The 24,466-nt window shown below is 50.0% G+C and overlaps 1 protein-coding gene across 1 annotated transcript; it reads left to right on the top strand.

Moving 5' to 3' along the window:
* Positions 1-2,326: 2,326 nt before the first annotated feature.
* On the top strand, positions 2,327-24,215 carry GRK1 (G protein-coupled receptor kinase 1). Its single transcript, XM_075562585.1, has 7 exons — positions 2,327-3,025; positions 5,723-5,850; positions 8,090-8,247; positions 9,026-9,109; positions 16,116-16,240; positions 20,451-20,652; positions 23,920-24,215. The coding sequence occupies exons 1-7, from the start codon at positions 2,327-2,329 to the stop codon at positions 24,213-24,215; spliced, it is 1,692 nt and encodes a 563-aa protein (XP_075418700.1).
* Positions 24,216-24,466: the final 251 nt, after the last annotated feature.

Raw genomic sequence — 24,466 nt, 5'->3', positions numbered from 1 at the left:
CAGGGCTCCCCTTCGCCAGGGCCCATCCTGATGCTCATCCCACTGGAATTTGTATTCCTTCCACCCGGATTTCTCACAGCAATATTGAGCTGGGAGCATCAGTGCCCAAGGGCAGCTTGTTAGAAGCAGTCCCCATCCCAGACCCACCACAGCCGACTCTTTCCTTTAGGAAGCTAGCCAGGACATTAGCCGCAATGATAATGAGGTTTGAGAAGCACTGGCCAGGGTCAGTTTCTCATTGACCCTGAGAAACACGAGAATACACTTCACTCTGTACCGTGAGACGTAGGCAGGAAGTTGTCAGGGGAAAACCAGAGACTTGGAGGTTCAAGTGATACAGCCAAGGTCATCTGCTATTGAGTGGCACGGCTGGGCTGTCACAAATCTCCAGGTAACGTAATAGTCTTCACTTGGATTTTTTTCTTGGGTTTTCACCTCAAATGCTGGGCCCACCTGCCTTAAATCTTCTTTGTTAGGAGACTGTAGGGAGCATGACTTCTCAGCACAGCTTGGCTCTCATTGACTTCGGGAGGCTCACACCTGCCTTTCCTGGACGCCCCTACAGAATCACATCGCCCTCTTGTTTACTTCTTCACGGCCTGAGGTGGGGTGGAGTGGATTATCCTGTCTCCAAGGACATTCTGGCTCAGAAGTGCCTTGTTTGTTTCTGTGACTCTTCAGCACCAAGAATCCAAACTCACTGACGTGGAGTCGACTTCAATTTAGAGTGACCCCAGGACAGAGGAGAACTGCCCTTGTGGGTTTCCAAGGCTGTGACTTAAAAAAAAATCTTTTTATTGGGGGCTCATATAACTCTTATCACCATCCATCCATTCATCCATCGTGTAAAGCACAGAGAACCTCATCTTTGTCCCTCAGAGCAACTGGTGGTTTCAAACTTCTGACCTTGAGGTTAGCAGCCCAATATGTAATCCCTCGGCCACCAGGGCTCCTCACTCATCCACAACCTTTCCTTTTTTGATGACCTCGCCTCTTTCAGCCAGGCACTTCCTGGTCATTCTTTCACAAACATTACTTGGGAACCTACTGGGCTGTACAAAAGGTGCCCCTGGGCCAGGGATGGGGCGACCTACTGCTGAAACATCAGCTACCTAGACCTCTGGTCAGCACACTTCCACTCTGACCCGCCTGGCATTGCCGTGAGTCCGGATCCAATTGCCAGCAGCTAGATCTTGTTGTTGACTTGTGCCAGGTGCTCCAGCTACAGTGGCGAACCAGACGGCCCAGGCGCCTGCCCTTGTGTAATTGGCATTCCTGCTCTGTCACTGCACCCCCCAGATTTGTCCCCGGCCCTCTTTGTTCCTTCTACATGCCTGCCTCTGTCAACACACGGAGGCAGGGCCCTTGGTTTGGTTCCCCACATCTCCTGCTCGCATGCCCTGCGCTCCTCGGGCACTTTGCAAGACCTGGATCCCCCGGATTCTAAGATAAGCTGTTACGCCCACACGACTTTGAAGTCATCGCATCAGGGCCAACGTGACTGAGTGAACATAATTGTCCTCCTGGCGGATTGGACCTCGCACTGTCTCAGACCTCGCACAGCAGGAGAGAGCAAAAGCTGCACCCACCCGGGCAACGGTTCCCCCAAGGACACACCTCGAATGCTTTTCACTGCTTCTGTGTTCTGTCTCCATTCCTACCAGCAGAGTATTTCCTTCTCATTGAAAACTGAAATAAAGCAGGGGGAACGAACAAACAAGCTGACATCTTTAGGAAATTGAGTTTTCTTCCCAGCCCTTCATTATCTGGGCTCTCTCTGCGCCTCCCGTCTGCAGGGTCCAACCGGCCAGCCCTGCATTCCTCCGGACGGGAACCAAATCGTCATTCCAGCCGGTTTGGCTGAGCCAGAGGCTCGGGTGGAAGGACAGCCCAGAATGGATTTGTAACGGAATGCTTCGGCGCTGCTTACCCTGCGTCAATCCCCGTGTTTGTTCCTTCTGACAGGGACACAAACAACGGTCTCCAAGACAGGAAGAGAGCAGGGCGGAGCGATCCCTCTAATCCAGTTAGGAGTTGGCTTAGGGGATTGTCTTTTTCTGGCACTCAGTGGTAACCTCTAACTCACCCTCCCTAACACCCCAGAGGCCTGGGATTTAGCCAGACACAGCTTCAGCCCCTGAGGTTCCTGGGGCATCCCCAGCACCAGTCCATTTGACTGGCCAGCGTCTTCCTTGTCCCCGTGAGGGCAGGAGAGGTGGCAGAGGCCAAGGGCGACAGGTCAATCCTCATCTGGACAAGGGCTCTGTGGACTCAGCCACAGCCTATGGCTCCTCTGGCCTGAAACGGGCCAGGAACCAGCGCCAGGATGGATTTCGGGTCCTTGGAGACGGTGGTGGCCAATTCTGTCTTCATCGCCGCCCGGGGCAGCATCGACGGGAGCAACGCCCAGCCGTCGCGGGACAAGAAGTACCTCGCCAAGCTCAGGCTGCCCCCGCTCACCAAATGCGAGGCCCTCCGTGAGAGCCTCGACCTGGAGTTTGAAAGTCTGTGTTCAGAGCAGCCCATCGGCAAGCGGCTCTTCCAGCAGTTTCTGAAGACGGAGGAGAGGCACGTGCCAGCCCTGGAGCTCTGGAAGGACATTGAGGACTACAACACGGCGGACCCCGATTTCCAGTTGCAGAAGGCCCAGGCCATCCTGGCTGAGTACTTGGAGCCCCAGGCCAAGCTCTTCTGCAGCTTCCTGGAGGAGGGGACAGTGGCCAAGGTGAAGGAAGTGCACGCGGCCCTCGAGGACGGACTCTTCCAGCCGCTCCTGCAGGCCACCTTGGGGTACCTGAGCCAGGCCCCCTTCCGGGAGTACCTGGAGAGCCTCTACTTCCTGAGATTCCTCCAGTGGAAGTGGTTGGAGGCCCAGCCCATGGGGGAGGACTGGTTTCTGGACTTCAGGATCCTGGGCAAAGGGGGCTTTGGGGAGGTGTCAGCCTGCCAGATGAAGGCCACTGGCAAGTTGTATGCCTGTAAAAAGCTGAATAAGAAGAGGCTAAAGAAAAGGAAAGGGTACCAAGTAAGCAGCTGCCGTCGTTCACAGCACGCCCATAGTACATGGTGGTTAGCTTCCCGGCGGACAGGGCAGGGTGGGCCCATCAGAGAGCATGGATTAGCATGTAGGGGTCAGCCAGTGTCTGCGTCCGCCCACCCCCTGCTCAAACGGGCCCCCTTAGCTGGCTTGCAGGCTGCAGGCAGAAGAAGACATCCTTCCCTTGGACCGTGTGTTAACCTTGCCGTTGGCCAACCAGACCTTTCTCAGCATGCCACGTTGGCTCATTTTCTAGAGCAGATGTTACTTGTGGGTCTCGCATGATGATGCCTATCAGAATGTGCCCTGTTTTGCTTTTTGCGTGACCCTGCACCTCTCTCACTGTCATCCAGACTCATGGCAACCCTGTAGGGCAGCGGTTCCCAACCTGTGGGTCGCGACCCCTTTGGGGGGTCGAATTACCTTTTCGCAGGGGTCGCCCAATTCATAACAGTAGCAAAATAACAGTGATGAAGTAGCAACGAAAATAATTTTGTGGTTGGGGGGTCACCACCACATGAGGAACTGTATGAAAGGGTCCCGGCCTTAGGAAGGTTGAGAACCACTGCTATAGGGCAAGGGAGATCTGCCCAGTGGGTTTCCCAGACTGCAGCTGTTTATGGGAGTAGGAAGGCTCTGATTTCTCCTGCAGAGTGGCTGATGGTTTCAAACAGCCAAACTTGCAGTTAGTAGCCCACCTCCCGGCCACAGTGCGGAGCTAACGGGATGCAGTCTGTGGCCTCCACCTTCTTTCCAGGGCCTGCGGTCCAGCTTGCCCGCTGCTGTTGACATGGACAGAGGGTGTGCCAACTCCCCTCCTCAGAGGCCAACCTTAGCCGCCTTCACTCCTGGATGCGGAGGAGGACACTGAAGGCTTGCTTATCTCTGCTTTTCCTTTCTTTTGGACGAACACCGCGGGAAGACAGCAGCCTTTTTGGAGGAAAACTGCAGGGAGTTATTCGAGATTCTTAGGCTGCCTCTCTGAGAGACTGTCCCCTGATCTCTAGATCCCATGATGATGGAAAGTGCACACACACACACACACACACACACACTGTGGCAGAACTTGGGTCCTTCAAAGATCACTTTTAAAAAAACACTTTTTCTTTTTTAAAGAGCACTTTTAGGTATCTAGGGGAAAATGTGCAGAAAGTACAGAGACTTCCACAGTCTCCCTTCTCTCCTACCCAGACAGACGTCACTGTGATGGACAAGCTTGCATGGGCAGAGCCCTCCAGGTGCTTGACGTGCAGGATGCTTTTCCCTTGGCGGGCAGTTGTTTCCCGGGGAATGTGGGCGAATGGGAGGCATCGACGGGCTGCCCTAAGTTTTATTTAGCCTCCCCCTCAGCATGTCCTTTTATGACAGGATCAGGGAAAGCTGCTTAGGATGTCTTAGAACTCTGTCTCCTAAAGTAGCCTCCCAGCTGTACGCCCCGCCACCCTGGTTCTCCCGTGCCCTTTCAGGCCGTGCACACAGACAGGGGCAGGGGCGGTGGGAGGGTTAGAGAACCAAAGCAACCTCTACCGAGTGTGTGCCAGCGAGGTGGGTCCATGCCCAGGGGCCAGGCAGCCCTGTCACGTAGGCCCCTGTGCTAAAGGTTGGCTGCTATCAGGTTGTCCCAAGCACCTGGTGACTGTTCACAGCAGAGCAAAACGCCTTCTGGTCCAGCCTCAGTGTCTCGGTCGTCAGCATGCTGGGGCCCGATGCTGCAGCGAAGGTGCCCGTCTAGCTCACAGAAGGGTGCCGTGTCAGGTGCTACAGCAACCCGTGGTGTGCAGGGAGTCAGCACAGTCCGCCGTGTCTTTACGGCGAGGCTTTGGGATGAAAGGAATTGCCCCTTGGAGTGGTAACTGTCAATTTGATCCAAGGATTGGAGTCTAGTCTCTGCTCCCTGTGGAGCTCAGTAGCCTCCTTGAATTTAATACGAAACAGAATCAACCTACATGATCTCTCCACAGAGGTCGCTAGAAAAGGCACTATTTAACATGAAGAATGCCTTCCTCAAGAAGGATCCGACGGTGCTGAGCCAGACACAGCCTGTTTAAAAGGAACTTCGTGCGGGTTGGAAGCAGATTAAACAAGGGTGGTGTGAGGCGGCCAGGACGTGTACTGGCCCTTTCCTCTGTCCCTCCAGAGACCTGAGCGAGAGGACAAGGGGGAGAAGAGGTGGTTCGACAGAAAAGTAAACGCTACACAGCTTGTCAGGGGGAACCAAAACCAAACCCCCTGCCCCCGAGTTGGCTCTGGTTCATAGAAACGCTGTCGGATGGGGTAGAACTGCCCCGTGAGTTTGTGAGCCTGTAAATCTTCACGGGAATAGACAGCTCCATCTTTCTCCCTTGTCAGGGGAAGGTGGAATCTTACTCTGATGTTTTTTAAAAACTGGGTGGGGTGAGCCATCCGCTTCCTGGAAGCTGATCTGGGAGAGTCGGCTAGCCTCCTGACAGGAATCCACTGATCACTTTGGGCTTGCTCTCTGTGAAACAGAGCACATACACTCCCGCTCTCCCAACCCTGTTTAGAAGCCATTTGCACACTTTAAAAAAAAGATGTGCACGATTCTTTGCATTTTTGTGTGTGGGTTTTCTTGTCTGGCGTGGCGCCTGACCTGATGATGGTGCTCCCCAACCCACCACCCCCCGCCTGCGCCCCCGGGTACTTACTCTGGATGTTGCTTTGCAGGGTGCTATCGTGGAGAAGAAGATTCTAGCGAAAGTTCACAGCAGGTTTATAGTCTCTCTGGCCTATGCGTTTGAAACCAAAGCCGACCTCTGTCTGGTGATGACCATCATGAATGGAGGAGACCTGAGGTAAATGTTGCCTTCTGCAGCGGGGGAGAGGGTGACCTGGGACAGGGAGGACCTGGTGGCCTGAGCTCAAAGGACCTCTGGGCCCCAGTTAAGGATGCTTCCCCCTGGGAAGAGTCCTGGGCTACCGGGGACATTCCTTTTGAGGGACTGAGGGAAAGCCCTGTGGGCCCATCACAAGTCTCTCCTGCCTGACTCCTGCAATCCGTAGTGCTTGGTCTCTGGTGAAAGGCAGGTCCTCCCGGGGGCACGGAGGCCGATGGATGCCTTTGTAACCATTCCTTTGTCCCTGGTGATCAGGATGTGGCTCGCTGCTCAGTCTAGGTTTATTTTGGTGCTGGGGCAGGGGGGCCGAAGGGTGCAGGCAGCAGGAGCTATTTGGATGAATGATGGGGTGGAGATGGGGAGCCTAGAGAGGGGTTGAGGGGTCTCCAATCGGAAGGCTGGGTAGTGAAGACAAACAGCACCCACTTTCCCATCCTGTGACAGCCCCATGCTCAGGGGATGATAACAGAGTTAGAGACAGAAAGTGGCCGAACTGAGGAAATGAAAGTACGAACCCACCAACTGTCGCATGTGGAAGAGATGAGGCCGCTGTTCCCCATCGCCCGGCAGAGAGGCTGAGGCTGTGTCTCAGCGTCTGCTCCGGGCCTTGATTTGCACTAGATCTGAGAGGCAGGCTCTGGGCACCCGAGGAGAAGTCAGGTCACTGGCCCCTGGAGAGGGTGCAGGGACGCTGGGCTTAACTGCTGTACAACTTTGGGCCTAAGCGTCGTCACCTGGGTTTTATTTGGGGTGAAGAGGAGGAAAAGGAGGTCATTTGCTAGCTCCTTTTGCCTTGGTTTCCTGATCCAGAAGATGGGCATCAGTGTCAAGGTTGTCACGAATGCTAAATGAGCTCATAGACACAGCATCCTTAGGAGAAAGGCTGGCCTTTCGGCTGTTATGGGCAACAATACTTTCATTTGGCTTTGTCTCCCTTGAAATTCCACGGGGGGGGGGGGTTCCCATTTTGCAGATGAGGAACCAGAGATCTGGGTTCAATAAGATAGCCTTACCTGTCAAACGGGGCCACAAGCGGAAGGAGGAACCATGTGTTTTGGAAGCGCACATAAAACACCTTCAAGAGGGTGAAAATTAGGACGCTCTAAAGTCATTTGCATGATTAATCCAGCCCCTGTGCACTCAGCTTTAATTTGAAGGGTTTCCTCAGGAAGCCTGTGTCCCTGTGCTCCCTGGGTGTATGCCCAGTTTTAAATAATTTATGTATCTCACTGTATTCATTAAGCAAACCCGCTTCCTTCCATCCAGTGCTGTCGGATGCATGGCAACCTGCTAGGACAGAGTAGAATCGCCCCATGGGGGTTCAAGGTTGTGATCTTTCTGGAAGCTGAGGGCTACATCTTCCTCGGTGCAGTGGCTGGGGGGCTCAAACTGCTGACCGTGAGGTGCATCCTCCAGGGATTAACCATGTGCCCTCAGGGCTCAACCATGTGCCCCGCGGGTTCCTCTTGGATTCAGCAGGTTTTCTGCCAAATGTAATAGTGGAAAAAAGGTATCCATATAGATCTTTTATTTTATGCACATAATATATGTACCTATTACTTGACCAGCCCATCAAGGACTGATTCTTAAAGTGGGCTAAAACAGCTTATATATTTCTACGGGTATTAGGTGAATTATTTTTCGGAGCCCTGGTGGTGGAGTGGGTGATGAGTTGGCTTGCTTACCACAAGGCCCATGGTTTGAAACCACCGACTGCTCCACGGGGAAAAGATGAGGCTTTCTTCATCCGCCAGCAGTTACAGTGTGGGAAACCCACACACTCAGGGACAAGCTGCCCTGTGGGTTTCTGAGGCTGAAACTCTGGGAGTGGGAACGCTCTTTGTCTTGCTTCTGCAGAGCCGCTGGTGGTTTAGAACTGCTGGCTTTGCGGGTAGCAGTGTAGGCGAGGGAGGCGTGAGCAGTCGCACTTGTGCTTTGGAACTCAGTGGATGCCAACACATAGCAGGGCAGAACTGCCTCCCTGGGAGAGTTTGAGACCATCACGATCTTTCTCCCACGGAGAGCCAGGGGAGAGCTAGTGGTTTCGAACTGCCGACCTTCCTGATTGCAGCCCAATGCCACTAGAGCGCTAACCCAGCTCGGTACCATCTCGGCTGGCTCCGGAGGGCTTGGGGCCGGCCGCTGTGCCTAGCGGAGTGCCCAGCATCTCCCGGCGCGGGGGTGGGTCTGCCCGCAGGTATCACATCTACAACGTGGACGAGCAGAACCCAGGCTTCCGGGAGCCGCGCGCCGTCTTCTACGCGGCGCAGATCGTCAGCGGGCTGGAGCACCTGCACGGGCGGCGCATCGTCTACCGCGACCTCAAGCCGGAGAACGTCCTCTTGGACGATGAAGGTGAGCCCCGCCCGCTGGGAGAAGGGAACGGGCTTTATCCTTAGAGACCTGTCGCCTTCCCTGGCGCTTTGTTCTATCCTGCACCGCCCACTCCTAGGGAGCCTCCAGGACAGGGTCGAAGGACCTCTTTGGAGGTAACTCCTATTTTGGTTGTAACTCCTGATGGGAGCAGAAAGTCTCGTCTTTCCCCAGCGGAGCAGCTGGTGGGCTTGAACTGTTGACCTTTCGGTGATCAGTCCAATGCTTAAACCAGGTTTCCTTAGAAATCTGTTAGCCAACAGTTCATCATTTATGGTCAAATCTTTACTGGGCCTTTTTCCTTCCTTTCTTTCTGGTATGCGAAATCAAGTTGGGATTCTTATCAGAAAATAAACCGAGATGGAGGCACCTAGAACACTTTAGCTTGCCTTCCTTCCCTATCAGTTCATACGCAGGGATTCATAAATGCGATGGTGGTGGCACCGGGGAAAGAGCAGCATGAATTTTGTGGGGAGAGAAATTGAATGTTATCTAATGACACCCTGAATTCCAGCCTGCACATACTGATGGTGCTCAGGACCCTGCCCCCTCTGCCCCCTCTGGGCCTCTCTGCAGTCTGGTCAGGGTGGGAAGAAGGTCGCTTGCCACCCCCCCACACCCCCCCCCGGCTTGCAGCTGCTGTAACCTCGCTGCCCGTGTGGCTACCCAGGGGTGGTGGTTGGTTCCCGAGAGACTGAGCATACCAGACTCCTTTGTTCTTTGGAGCCACGTGTGGCCTCAGTCAATGTTTGCTTTTCAGGCAATATCCGAATCTCTGACCTTGGCCTGGCCGTGGAACTGAAGGACGGGCAGACCAAGACCAAGGGCTATGCAGGGACTCCAGGTAAGGAGCTGGGAGCATAGGCGGTAGGGATGGGGCGAGCAGGGAGGATCTTTGGGGTCTCCATGGGCTGGGGGTGGAATGGGAGGGGTGGCGAGGGGTGGGACAGGCTTCCGGTTCAGGCTTGAGTGGGGAGTGAGATTTCTTCATCCTTTGGAGCAAATATAAAGAACAGAAACAAGGCGAATTTACCAATGGGTAGGCGCAGATGAATTAACCTGGAGTTTCAAAAGTTTGTCCTTCACTGTAGAAATAATCTCCTCTCTTCTACCTTAAAAAAAACAAAACACACAACAACAAAAGATTGGTATGGACACCGGTGGCCTGTGCGATACAAGTTTCTCCTTTGGGTGTCTTGGTGGACCACGCCCTCCAGGAGAGTCCAGGCGCACAGTTAGGGCATTCTTGGCGTGCATCATGAGTTTGTCCAGAGGGTTCGGCCAACAGTGGGCCTGTTCCAGATGGCTTGTGGTTCGGGAAACTCCACTCTGTGAGCCCCTAGTTCACAGTACTTGTTCTTGTTGTTGGGGGCCATCCAGTCGATTCCCACTCAGAGACCCTCTGAAAACAAAGTGAGAAGCGCTGCCTGGTCTTGCACCATCTTCGCAATGTGGTTCTGTTTGAACTGCGTCTGTCCATCTTACCGAGACTCTCCCTCTTTTTCTGCTGCCCCTCTACTTTACCAAGCACGTTGTCCTTCTCCAGGGACCGGTCTCTCCCGACAACACGTCCAAAGTACGTGAGACGAAATCTCCCCATCCTGGCCTCAAAGGGACACTCTGGCTGTGCTTCTTCCCAGGAAGATCTGTTTGTTCTTCTGACGGGCCGTGGCACTTTGAATATCCTTCACCAGCACCACAATTCAAATGCATGGCTTCTTCTTCGGCCTTCCTTATTCAACTTTCACATGCGTGTGAGGCGACTGAAAGCACTGTGGCCTGGCTTAGGTGCGTGACACTTCTCAGCATTGACCAACTTCAATAAAACCCATGTGAGAGCTTCGCAGGCATACGTCCCCACATAGGATGACCAGTCAAGGGAGGCTAGCTGGCTCCTCAGAGACTCCAGCTCTCTCGAGGCCGTTACTGCCTTAGGAAAGCCTAATGCAGAATAGGGAGTCCCTTACACGCCCAGCTGCTGTTTGAAAGGTGGGAGGGTTGGGTCCACCCAGAGGTGCCTTAGAAAGAGGCCTTGGCTCTCTTCTGCCCAAATGTCAGCCACGGAAAACTCCATGCAGCACAGTGTTCCACTAGGACACACACAAGGTCACCATGAACCAGAGGCAACTTGAGGGCAGCTGAACGACACGGAAGGAAACAAAAAGCGTCAAGGATTGTGCAGGTGGGGGGTTGCTCTTGTACCAACCACCAAGTCAGAGCAGTCTTGTGTCCTCTGCCCCCATGGATGGCGCTATCGCTTTCTTTCTGACCTGCATGTTTTTTTAACTTCCTTTTCCAGCATTCTGCTGACGATGGGTGGTGAGAGGCAACATCCCACTCTGGTTTGCGCATAGGGGAAAAGCCTTTAGTCCTTCAGCAGTAGACATAAGGTTAGCTGGACAGTTATCAGTGTCCTGAGTTAGGTGAGGCAGTCCCACCTCTGTTCTTGATGTTTGGAGAGTTTTGATCACGCCTGGTCATTGGACTTTGTCAGGGACCTCTTCTGCATTGATTGACGCGATTGTGTGGTTTTTATTTTTCTTTCTCCCTGAGCTGGTTAATGCATCACATGGCAATGATTGATTTTAAAATACTGAATTTGTCTTGTCAGGAAGACCCCTTAAATACCCACTTTCTCTCAGGCAGGAAGGGGGCAGGCCAGTGTAGAGAAGAGCCAGACAGAGCCAGGTTCATATTCCAAGTACATTCCTCATTAGCTGTGTGCCCTAGGAATATTAGTAACCTCTCTGAGTCTTCGGTTCCTCCTCTGTCACTGGAGCGGATGATATTTCCCACCCAAGGCTTGTAGTGAGAATGAAATACGACACTGTTGTCTAAAGCGCCTGTTTGAACAGAGAAGTCACTCAATACATTTAAATGCCTCTTTTCTCTCTCTCCCACTTTCTTGATGGTTCAGGTCCCGGGGCTGCCTTCTGATAAGCTCTCTTGGCAATCTCTTCCTCCTGGAGAGTTTGTTTTGGCTGCCGGGAGAAAGCCCTATCACCTGGCATGGAGGTGGAGGCTCGGGGTCACAATTCAGGTTCTGCTGTGTCCCCGTGAAGCCTCCTGCTCTGAGCACCTTGGTGAGGGTCACCACAGCAGGGCTGTCCACATCTGTAACATTATCAAGAGGACAGGTTCTGCCTGGAAGAAGGATGAGGGCTGTTGTTTGCATCCTGCCCGTCATTGTGAGGAACTGTGATGTAGCAAGAGCCTTTCTACTCCCACGCACGCTGCGCCCGTGATGTGCAGCACCCACCTAGGGCCTAATTGGCTTTGGAGTCCTAGTGAGCCCACATATGCATCTCCGTAAACGGAAGGCCCTAGGGGATCTGGTGGGAGGGTCGCATGTCCATCTTGTGGTCCCATAGCAGAGTAAGCCTTGGGACCGACCTTCATTGATCCTATATTCACATAAGCTCCATTCTGTGTCTGGGGCAGAAATGGACAAAACCCTCAGCTGAAATCTATAGAGTTGGACTCCAGGCTAATTTTCCTCCCCATAAACCCCTTCCTCGTGTCTTTCGGGGAGACTCAGGTCCTTACAGAAAACGACGAGGCACTCTCGGTGTCGAGGGTGTCATGATTCCCTAACAGCATCAGGGTTTGATGCGGATGTGTTTAAGTCTGGAAGCGGACTGCTCATGTCATGAAGGAGCCCTGGTGGTGCAGGTGTTAAACACTGGACTGCCAACCCCAAGATCAGAGGAGATTCTAAAGAGTTGGAGTCCACATTTGTTGAAGGTTCTGGAGAACAGTGGGAGCCCAAATTCCATGGGCTGACTATCTACCTCGTCAGAGTAAGCCTCTGGCAGAGCCCGTCTGGCCACAGGTGAGGGACTCGGCCAGCTTTCCTGTTAGCCTGAGATGACTGTCAACCTGATTATGGTGGATGGAACCACAGTGTCATATGAGACTTAGTCAGTTGACCTTCCTCTTGACCCAACCTGAAGTTTTTTCTAGGCTCAAATATTTCTCGCTTGTTCCATGACAGAAATGTCTTCACTGGCTTTTAAAATATAGTTGGTGGTCTTTTCTCTCTTACTCCTTATTTTTATCATTATCTTATTATCTTCCTTCTGTTTCATCTTGTTTATTCTTGTTTCCATTGGGTTCTCCGTTTATGAAGCGCAGAAGGCGTGGATACAGAGGGGCAATACCTGCTGCAAAGCTTTACTAGGAATGGAGGTGTGGGGGTGTGTGTGCGAGGGGAGTTGGGGAGCAAACCATGAATGCAGGAGGGTGGAGGGAGCATTAGAATTGATTGTGATGATGTATACACGCTCTTTTTGAAAGCAGTTTGACTGTGGAAGCGCATATAGTATTTTAACATTATGTCAAGAAAATTAGTTAAAAAACAAACAAACAAACCAAACTTGACATATGGTCACCACAGGTGAAAGAGGAGGAAGAGTTCTTGCGTAGGGGGTAATTGCGTTTATGTGAATGGTGGTGGAATAATTTGGAACAGAACAGTGATAATGGTCACATAACACACAGAGTATAATCAGTGGCACTGAATGATGCATGGAGAATGTCCCGTTCTGAATATATTCGCCACAATTAAAAAATAATTGCATGAATAACAGTGAATACAAGGAAGAAGAAATTGTTCTAAAATCAGTTCTGGTAATGATTGTACAACTCTTCTTGATATGATTGAACTGTTGAATTGTATGATATGTGGATGAAGTGCCAATAAAACTGTTAAAAAAAACAAACAGACAAACAAAAGAATTGGAATCCAAATGAGTTGGAATTGATTTGATGGCAATCTTTTTTTTTTTTAATTGGGTTAAGAGCATTGCTTTACAGGCTAAGTGCTAGGGTAAGAGTGGCCACCAGAGGGCGCCATTGTCACTGCAATGGAGAGAATCACTGGTATTCAGGAAAACACAGCCATCCAGTCAATTACAACTCACAGAAACTATAGGACAGAGTAAAACTCCCTTTGTGGATTTCTGAGACTGTCAGTCTTTACGGGGTAGAAAACCTCACGTTTCTCCCACGGAATGGCTGGTGCTTTGAACTGCTGACCTTACGGTTAGCAGCCCAACTCATAATGCAACTAAGCTATGAGAGGGCCTTCCGAATACTAGATGGATACAAAGCTTTCTGCGAAGACATGTCTTAATTAGTGGGGCTGCACAGCAAGAACAGAAATCTCCGTGTCATTTGCTATTCGGCTCAGGTGGTGGCTTTAAAACCACTAGATCATAGATGCTGATACTGGAGTGCTGGTACGAAAAACTGGGAAAGCCAACACAGCCCAAAGAGGTTCCCCCTCAGATCCTTGTCCCTTTGTCCCTTCCAGCTCATCGCTCTGGTCAGAAGCGTGCAGCTGGGTGTGCCACCACTAGCTGGTGCCTGGTGGCTCTCACAGGTGCCAGTCTTCTCAGTCCATGAAGCAATCGACAGACACCCCAGAACTCACTGTGCGAGCTTGGAGCTAGCCTATTAGGACCCCCAACAGAAATACAGGGCCTTTCTGTGTTCAAAGGATTGTCGGTGCGGGGGGAAGAGGAGTTGCTGTGCAAAAGAGTTAGTAAAACAGTCGATAGGTTTCATTCATTCTCTCATTGAAGACTTTTGACCACTTACTGTGTTCCAGGTATGATGTGTACAGAAAGGGGCTTCAAAAACGTTGTGGAAACAATGGGATTTTCCGTGAACTTGTTGATGCCTCTGTGTGTGTACATATATAATTTGTCCACAAATTAAATACACACACACATACATGAGGAGACGTTAAAAGTTTATGGGGGAAATTAAAAATAAAGTTAAAAAAAGAAGAAAACGTTCATGGGAAAATTCCATTATCTTTAATTTCAGAGAAATCAATTTCAACAAACTGTATAGGCATGAGCTTTCATATAACAATCTAGAATTATTGTCAAAGGCATGTGTAGGTATTAACAAATTCATGGTGAACACTTAACTCAGATTAATAGCCACAAAGGAAAAGAAGACATGACCAGACTCAGTTATTGCAATATATCTACAAAATGAAGTAGAGAGTCTCTTTTGAATTAAGTAGAGCATTGGAAAATGATCTCTCAGGATATTAATGCTGAATATGCATATTATTTGATTTCCCAACTGACATCCAGGATAATGATAGTGAATGGACTTTGCTAAAAAACACATAGAGAAAGGAGAACAGAAGAGAGGAAAGCAGTAATATTTTGACATCTGGATAAATAGTAATATTTTGACCACTGGACAAATTTTGACAACTGGACTATACTAATTGATAGTCTTGAGAGACAATGAAATCCTAAGCTAGCAGTAAGAGCCCCCCAAATCAGAGAGAAGTTGGTAGCATCATGAATCTCTGACAGAGATGGAACGGTAGACATTCCAAAGAGAGATTAGACTACACAGAGGGACAGAAAGATCATGACATAGTTCAATAAAACTTCCCAGCATTGGAGGTTATGAGTTTTCAGACTTGAAATGTCCACCACAGTGCATGAAAATAAACTGTGACCAACATACATTATTATGGAATTTCAAGACAGATAAAACACTACAAGCTTCTAGGGAGGAAAACAACACAAGTCTCATATAAAGCATTAAGAATCAGAACATGGCATTGACATTCATAAAAGTAATAGTAGAAGTGAGATGACAATGGAAAAAGAATCTTAAAAATCTAGAAGGCAAATTATTTCCAACCAAGAAATTTATACCCAGCCAAACTATAAGTTAAATATTGGTTTAAAAAAAGAGAGGCATCTTTAACTACGAATGCTCTCAGATCTTTACTTCTCAGCACTCTTCCATAGAAGCTTACCTGAAAGACTAAACAAACAAACAAACAAAACACAAGGTCTGGGAATTAGGAAAGAGAGACACAAAGGGTGTCAGGATGATAGGAAGAATCTAAGATACAAACTGTACACTGGAGTCCAGGTTGAGCAAGTAAGATTATGCCACAGGATTCTCATGGGAAAGAATCAACAAAATATTTGCTATAAGACATGATAGGGAAGCAGCGAATTGTTACACAACGGAACCGGCGATAAGTACAGAGAAGATGAAGCAAATGAAAAATATGACAATGTAACCTGTGAAAAGACTATGATCCACATGGTCAGCAGTGTGAAATCACCAGCTGATCCTTGGGAGAAAGACAGGACTTTCTACTCCACGAAAGAGTTACAGTCTTGGAAACCCAGAGAGAGACCACTGTAAGTCGGCACGGACTCAATGGAAAGAACATTGAGATTTAAGTTTTGGTTCAGCTAGGAGAAGTGCTGACTTGCATGTTGGCAGAGAAGGAGACGCAAGAAATGTGGAAGTCAATAAGGCCCCAAACAGAAACCTTCAAAAGTAGCAGTATAAGCATGTTAGTTACAGGTACGGAGGGACATTCCAAAATCATTAGCTTAAAGAATTCTGAAAAAGGGGAAGGAAGTAGAGGAGTAGGAGTTAAGGGACTCCAGTCGCTTCTGGGGCAAGCCTTTCAGAATGATCAGGTTCTTTATGCAATGGAATAACTTGGCTAAAAACAAAAACCAAAAAATAGCAACTAAGTTGTGCACACACAAGGAGGGGGATACGTATAGAGTTGACTGCCCTCTCTACAGGACAGTGGAAGGGCTGAGAGCTCACCGGCGGGTGTTTTTGTCCCTGGATTTGAATCCTCACTGTTCACCTAACCTACTGTATATTGTTACTGGGATCTCGAGCAAGTCACGGAAGACTCTGTTGGTTATCACAAATGGGGAGGGGCCCGGGAGGATTGCTACTGGCATCTAGTGAGTGGAGGCAAGAGATGTTGCCAGACCTTCTCCGATGCCCAGGCCAGATCCTACAGCAGAGCCTTTGCCCTTGTGCCTCGACAGGTTTCATGGCCCCCGAGCTCCTGCGCAGTGAGGAGTATGGCTTCTCGGTGGACTACTTTGCCTTGGGGGTCACGGTGTATGAGATGATTGCAGCCAGAGGACCCTTTCGGGCCCGAGGAGAAAAGGTGGGACATCGTCTTTCCTGGGCCCTATCTTTATCGGGGCCCTGGTATTGAATTCCGTGTCTTGGGGGTGGGGGGTCTTGACACGCGCTGTTGCTTGGGGCTGTTCTGTGGGGAAAAGACTCGGATTCAGGAGTCTTGCTTCTGCCTGTTGTCTTATCTCAAGGGACAGCAGCTTCCCAGCTCCAGCTGGGGTTCTGGCTCAGGATTTCCAAGGAACCTGTGCAGGGAGGCGGAGGAGAGATGGAGTCAGTCCTAAGGCCTGACCTGCAGGGAGAGTAGTGAAGGGATTGGAAACTCATCCGCAGAGTAGCCATGCCTGTGGCAGAGCAGATATGCCCTCCTCAACATGCCACTGGACTCTTAGCCAGTTCCGTCAGGATGGGCCTTTCACTGGGAGAGGGAAAGGAGACATGATTTCTTCACCTTTTGACACCAAGCCACTAGGACATTTCAGCCTACGAGCTGACCAGATCACCTCAAATTCGGACCCATGAGTGAATTCACAGCTCCTCGTGGTACTGTCTGGGAGCAGAGGAGTGTGTTAATGCACCACCTTCGGGTGTCTTTTGCTTGCTCAGCATTTCAGATCCATAAGCGATTCTGTTCTCGTGATGATTGAAGTCTGCCAGTGGTAACCCATGACATCCTCAGAGGCAGGTAGTTGTTCTGAAGTCAAATTGCTTAATGTCCTAGAGGGCAATGGACACTAATGTAGTGATGTCCCTAACCCTCATCTCACCTTCTCTTTTGTTGCCTCTTTTGCTGTTCAGTCTTCTCCTGAGCATCTCCGAGGAATGGCCCATGATGCTCTAGGCTGACGGGACCCCAGATAAGGATAATAATTGGAGCTGTCCCTTCACCAATTCAGAGCAAACAGAGCAACACTGGCTTCTTCCCGTTGAGTGGATGTTGTTTCAGAGAGCTCAGGAATCTAACTGGCTGTTATTTTTCCAAGATAGTGATTGCCAACCAGAAATGAGAACGCTATTATCTCTGCCTCATGCATGAGTCTGATGAGCAGGGCCTCCATACAGCCGTGGGTTTATGTCTTTAGATGCAGCCACATGTCTTACGCTAACCACTAGCTAACTACTCTCAACTTGGCTCATCATTTCCGCCTTCCTGGGTCTGTCAGTCTGTTCCCACCCTTATGAGGCGTCTACACCTGTCCTCCCTTAAAACAGCGTTGGAACCAATTAAATTCTAAATCATCTGATAGCTCTTCAGCTGTCAATGATGTAACCGATCTATAGTCACTTGATATCTCTAGAACTACACCTGGACATCTTTCTCTCCCAAACTCGAAACCCATAATTCTCCAGCCACACCAAATGTTGCCTGCTTCTTTGATGTGGAAACTGCTTTTAGCTACTCACCTTTATTACATCCCAAGCCATCAGAAGATCTTGTCATCATAGTACCTTCCCCTACATAGTTTTGCCTAGTGTCTAATTTGTCTGTGGAAGAGGAAACGAACTAGGCTTTCATGAAAGGGTTGACTCAGGGAAGGCAGCAAGAAGGGGGAGGAGGAAGTTCCCACAGTGGGGTCGCTACCAGCAATCTGGAAACAGAGAGAGACCCTGATAGATTGGTGGGGCTGCCCCTGAAATTGGTCATGGTTCCCTGGCTCATTGTATCCTGTTGTTGAGGAAGGTCTTTCACGAAAGAGCCGTGCAGTTGTTGGAGGCAACAGCGAGTGCAGCTTGGGACCTCTTGTGCAGGACTGTTGGGTCTGAATATCCAGGTCTATGATGGGAAGGCCCATGTTTTCTTAAGGACACGTGGGCTTACCCAGCAAGGAAAGAGCCAAGGGAGAGCAGAGCGGAGGGAGGGCCCAGGAAGCAGAAATGGCAGCAGAGCCCAGCATGACCGCTCTGAGGATTTCTGCCACCATTCCTCAGGATGGGGGAACCTCTGCCTTGGGGAAGGAGCTTCCAGTTGGCATGTCCAGTCTCTCCCTGTGTAGGGAATCCTCCACAGTCATCCTGGCAGATGGTTATCTAGCTTAGGGTGATTCTAAATCAGTCTCCTGCTTGCCCCATGAATGACCCAGAAAAGAAATCATGGGCCCACAAAAAATCTTCTGAATGACTGCTTACACAGGGCCTGCTTCTGACTTGCAACAATTCAGAAACACAAATTAGGTAGAGGAAAAGAGGTTGATAATCATTGGTGATCAGCATGTTTCAGTCTATGGTGACCCCATCAACCCAAAGGACAAAGTAGAACTACTCTGCAGGCTTTATGAGGTGATACATCATAACAGAAGCCCACTGGCCCATTGTCCTCCCGGGTGGGGGGGAGAGGCTAGTGGGTTTGAACAGCCAACTTTTTGGTTATCAGCCCAGTACTTAAGCCACTATGCCACAAAGCAAAAACAAAACCAGTATGTGATTCGCTTGCAGGGATTCAACCTCAAGGCTCACAGGAGAAGCCCTCTCTCCCCCATTTCCAGGCTCCTGCTTCCTTGGCATGTCCTGGCTGACTCTGATTCCACAGTCACAGCCAGAATCCCAGTTTCCCCGTGCTGAGCTTTCATGAGGTGCCTTCCTGGGAGCTCCATCACAGCCACCACAATGTTACAGACATTAGGTTCAGGTCTTTGACCAAGAGGAAGAATTACTCTGGTGGGACACAGGCAACACTGGAGAGGTTATTAGAGACCCCTAGGAGGCAGTCCCATGAGTCGTGCAGTCCAGCTACTGGCTTCTTTCCTGAGTACTGGTAGTCTTGAGCTTATAAGGGTTCCTGGAACCCTGGTGACTTACTCACTGGGGAGCTCGGCGCAAGGTCAGCAGTTCAAAACCACCAACCGCCTCTCTGTGGGAGAAAGAGGAGGCTGTGTACACCAGTGAAGCGTCACAGTCTCAGAAACTCACAGGGACAATCCTACCATGGCCTCTAGGTTTACGATGAGTTGGAATTGACTTTGTGGCAGTGAGTTTGGTTAGGTGTGATGGGGCCTGGGAGATTCCAGGAACTTCATCGAAAGCATGTTGTTCCCTTTAGCTGCCATCTGGGGCCAAGTTTCCTGTGGAAATTCGTCCACAAGATGGCACTGAACCTTGGCCTTGGAGGCAATACCTGTGAAAAACAGTTGAAAAGTTTCTGTGAGAGAGAGAGAAGGCCTGGCTAGGAGTTCCACTCAGCTCTTGTCCCACTCACTTCTTCAAGGGAACGAATCCCCTTTGCCTTTGTCTCTGGTCTCATTGTCTCTACTTTTGCTCCTTGCCTGTTTTCGATTATAAGAAATGGTGCAGTACTGCCCAGAGTAAAAGTGCGTAAACCAGGGATACAAGTCTTTGGAGGTGCCTCAAACTCAGCCTGGAGGAAAGAAGTCAGACTCTGGGAGGAATACCGCCATTCTGTTGGAATGCAACAAGATAGAGGCAGAAACCAGATCAGCATTTGCCGAAGGCATGGGGAGAGTGACTGGGCAGGAGGGAACCCCCCCGGGGGGGTATGTGAATGTTTGTGGCTGATTGTGGTTGCTACGCAGGGTATCTGTCCAACTGTACACGTCCAAAGGGTGCCTTGATGACATGCGAATTTCACCTCAATTCAGCACATTCAAAATGAAGCACCACGTGGCACCTTTGGGCTTCTGTCCAGACGGACACATGAGAAGAGCTCTCCGCCAGCCTGAGTCCATAGTGGTAGCATTTTAGTTGATTTTTACTCTTTTTTTTTCTTTCTTGCGTGTACATGCAGTGGGTATGTCAGCAGACCCAACAAATCAAGCAAAAAACCAGACACACACACACACACACACACATACACACTCACACGAAAGAAAACCAGACACCAAACTCACAGCCACCAGGTGGATCCAAACTCATAGCGACCCCATAGGAGAGCGTGGAACTGCCCCTGTGAGTTTCTGAGCCTGTAACTCTTTACGAGAGCAGAAGGGCTCATCTTTCTCCTGTGGGGCGGCAGGTGGCTTCAAACTGCTGACCTTGTGGTTGGCAGCACGCTTGTAACCCGTGATGCCACCAGGGGTCCTCTGCATGCCTTAGTGGAAGTGGATTTCATGTTTTCTTTTGTTCCCTGAGATACACTGTGTGAGAGGACAGCTAGACAAACGGAGACTCACTGATTGGAGCTCTAGCATGTCTCCCTGCGTTCTCACTTTGCTGTGGACCAGTGTGCATGCAGTTGGGGGCTTGGCGAGGGTTTAACTTGACGTGGTGCATCCCCTGGTGTGCAGGTGGAGAACAAGGAGCTCAAGGAGAGGGTCCTTTCGGAGCCCGTGGTGTACTCGGAGAAGTTCAGCAAGACCATCAAGGACTTCTGTGAGGCGCTGCTGGAGAAGGATCCAGAGAAACGTCTCGGCTTCAGAAACGGGTCTTGTGACGAGCTCCGTGCCAACCCCCTCTTTAAAGACATTAACTGGCGACAACTTGAGGCCGGTACTGTTACATGCAGTGTTGATCTGGGGCCAGTGTTCTGGAGTGGGTGTCTTCAGTCATACCTCAAAGCCTGCCCTAACCAGTGGCTTCTTTCTGGTGTGCAGAGTAGAAAGGCCTGGGGTGATGGTCTTTCCTAGAGCGGTCCTCCTGCCCCCAACTAGGGGTAGGCATCCTTGCCAATTACCTCCTCGTTCTGTTCCGTAGCATGCCTCCAGCTCAGGTCTTAGCTACCAGACTAGGCTTCCTGGGAAAACTTGCCTGAAGCCTGTAGAGGTCGGAAACTCTTCAGAGTTGAAGGAATGTGTGGTGTTGAATTAAAGAATTAAACCTACTGCTTTATATTCCCATCCCCTTGTCATTTAAAGGAGCCCATAATCCAAACTGAAAGGGAGGTTTGAGAAAGTCATTTATTCAGGCTGCCTGCAGGCTCCCTTTAACGTTCAGTCCTAGAGAGGAGAGTTTCTTATGGCTCCATTCCTGCCCCCCCCCCTCAAGCTTCTAACACAAACCACTAATTCAAAATTCTAAAAAACCTCAAAGGGTTTTCCCCACTTCAATCTGTCAACAGCCCCCTCAGCAAGTCTCTTCACCTTCAAATGTCCTGAGCACTCAAGACACTGGGTGGGGTTAGCTTTTCAGAACCTTCTTTGCAGGTCTGTCCTAACCCATTTAAAGATTCAAATTAATGGCTGAAGGCAAGTGGGCTTACAAGCTTTCTATTTTTATACTCCCTAGTAATCATTTCTGCACTTGATCTTAGCCAAAAGACCGAGAAGCGATCCCAATGATCATTTCTATCAATCGTTATAGAATCACAATCAATAGAAGAAAACACTATAAACCTAGCATAAAACAGTATAAACCAGCCAGATCCTAAACTTAATTCTTAAGGCAGTCAAGTTCAATCCTTATCTATCTTATCTTAATCCTTATCTAAACTATTCCACTGATACAAAATATGGCCTTAGGTCTCTGGCTGCATTGCCTTATGCCAGGGCCAGGCCTTCTGTCAGCTATTTTGACTGTCTGTTAACTGTTTTCACTAAGCAGCCTGATATCTGAGCAATTCAAGGGGCGATTTCGTCCCCTGAGCTCAAAATACACATTAATCACATTCGTTTTCACCATCTCACACAGGAATAGCCAAAGACTACAACCAAACAAAATAACTAGCGCTTTAACTTCCCATATTCTTTCCAGAAGACATCCCAGTACTCTGCATTGCCATATCTGAACTCTCGTTACCCTTAGAAGAAAAACTACCCTGGGGCAGAGGTCAAACAAGCATCTACTCTCCATCTTCATGATTTGTTTCTCTAGTACCCCATTCCTGGTACCATAATGTGTTAGTCCGGGTTGACTAGAGAAACAAATTCATAGAGACTCATGTGTGTAAGAGTTTTATATAAATGAGCAATTTATATTGAGAAAACATCCCAGCTCAGTCCAGATCAAGTCCGTAAGCCTGATATTAGCTCATGTGCCCAATACTAGTCCATACATTTCTTTTTAGACTCACACAGCACATGCAATGATGCCACATGCAGGAAGGTCACAGGCCAGTGGGTGGAAGGTCTTGTGGATCTAGTGGCGGTGGAAGCATCTCAATGCTGGCACAGGTCTCCAGGTGTCTTCTCCAATTCTCTGACTGTTTCACCAGCAGGAAAGCGAAGGCAGAGAGAGATTGGGTCTGGCCTCCAGTGTGGCCTCTATTTATCTCCTTTGTGCCTCCAAATGAGGTCATCAAGCTGTGATCTGATTGACAGCTAGACTCCACCCCTCTGCCCGAGTTGACAGGAGATGATGTAACTGCCACAGCATTCATTCAATCAGTGTTTGTTATCAGGTTTCAGGTTCAAGATACTGTGTGGTTGTGCGCAGGCATGCTTGAAAGAGAGAGAGAGAGAGAGAGAGAGAGAGAGAGAGAGAGAGAGAGAGAGATGTCTAAGACATACCCTGTAGATAACTACAGTGAGAAAGAAAAGTTAGGATATATATACATACAACTATAAGAAGTTATAGAACAAGTACTCCAGGAAGTGGCCCTGTTCTGAGTGAACACTTGGCAGCAAACCCAGAGCTCTCTGTCATCTCAGGACCAGGTGAGTGGGGGAGAACCTATGAGTGTGTTTAGGATGGTCTTGACTGCTGAGTACTGGTTGCACATTGGGCTGCTAACAGCAAGGTCAGCAGTTTGAAACCACCTGATGTTCAGAGGGAGAAAGACAGAGCTTTCTACTCCGATAAAGAATGACAGTTTCAGAAACTCAGCAGTTCTACCCTGTCCTACAGGGTCACGATGAGCTGACCTGGACTTGATGGTGGTGCGTTTGGTTTTGATTTCGGCTGCCAAGTAGAGAGGGTCGGGTTGTGGAGGAGTTGCAAAAATGTGGAGGACAGAGCCGTGTGTTGAGAAGGGGCAATCACATGACACTGTGAATGTAGATTAGCACCAGGAGCCCTGAACATCAGTGCTGAGGGCACAGCAGCCGGGCGCACACCGCAATGCCATGATGCCCTAGAGCAGGGTCACTGGGTGCGGGAGGGAGGGAATGAATACAAAAGTCGGGGAAGGAAGGATCCGCACAACTAGGTGACTGGGCAGTGGAGGTGTTAGCATTTTAGGAAGACTCTTGGGAGAGGGGAGGAAAGGCGCCAGTGATTAACCCATTGCAACTGGTTGCTGGGAGAATTGTGGTCCATGAATATAAATGAGACTGGGCGGGAAAGAGGATGAGTTCAGCCTTGAACACGTGGAGTTTGAGGTGTTAGATCTCCAGCTGAAGATAGTCATCTGGAAGGTTGGCAAGTGGTCTCTACTAGGGGTCTGCAGCGAGGCTGTGGGTGAAGCAGCTGAGCGTATGAAATCCCTAGTGCAGTGTGTGTGTGGTCAGACATCAACGAGGTGGGAGGAGGAACACATTGCCCTTTCTGATGAAGCTATGGGGAGGGTGCAAGGTAAATACAAGGACCTAAATTCCTTCAACATAACCTTCCAAATTAGACTTTAAGAATCTTTAGCTTTATGCAACCAATATTTAAACACCTCTTCTGCTGTGTGCTGTGGCAGGACAGCAAAGAGCCTGCCAAGATGGTATTCCTGGCCCCAAGGAGCCGGCACCTTCTACGTAGGTTTGTTTTTGCTGTTAGCCACCAGTGCACATCCCCGAATAAGAGCGGCATTTGCAGCTGGAAGGTATTCTTAGGTTAAAGGGTGGCTTCCTGTCCATTCTTGTTTCATCTCTTCTGTGTCCCCTCCTCTAACAGGAATGCTGATACCTCCTTTCATCCCAGACTCCAGGACTGTCTACGCAAAGAATATTCAGGATGTAGGTGCCTTTTCCACCATCAAAGGCGTGGCCTTTGACAACACAGACACCGAATTCTTTCGGGAATTTGCCACTGGCAACTGCCCCATCCCCTGGCAGGAGGAGATGATTGAAACGGGCATTTTTGGGGAGCTGAATGTGTGGCGTTCCGATGGGACGATGCCAGACGACATGAAGGGACTTGCTGTGGAGGGGGCTCCCTCGTCCAAGTCAGGCCTGTGTCTCGTTTCCTAGAGCAAGCGCCTGGAACTGCAAGGCGAACTCCATCGCGGGAGCCAAGGAAGAGAAGCAGCGAGAGACTGGGGGGGGTGGGGGGGGGGAAGGGCCGCTCTGGAAACCTCAGCGGGGATAGGAGAGACGGAATGCCTTTGTGATTTCAGTTACAGATTCAGTCGGCCAGCGAGCGAGTAGGACGTGTCTGTCTGTCCCAGATCGCTCCATGGGTGGCTGAGTTTTGTTATCAGGACAATGCAAAAGAGAAAACC

Source organism: Tenrec ecaudatus, chromosome 11 (assembly GCF_050624435.1).
Source record: "Tenrec ecaudatus isolate mTenEca1 chromosome 11, mTenEca1.hap1, whole genome shotgun sequence".
Taxonomy (NCBI): Eukaryota; Metazoa; Chordata; class Mammalia; order Afrosoricida; family Tenrecidae; genus Tenrec; species Tenrec ecaudatus.
The sequence above is the reverse complement of the archived record's forward strand: the minus strand, read 5'-3'. Positions and strand labels throughout refer to the sequence as shown.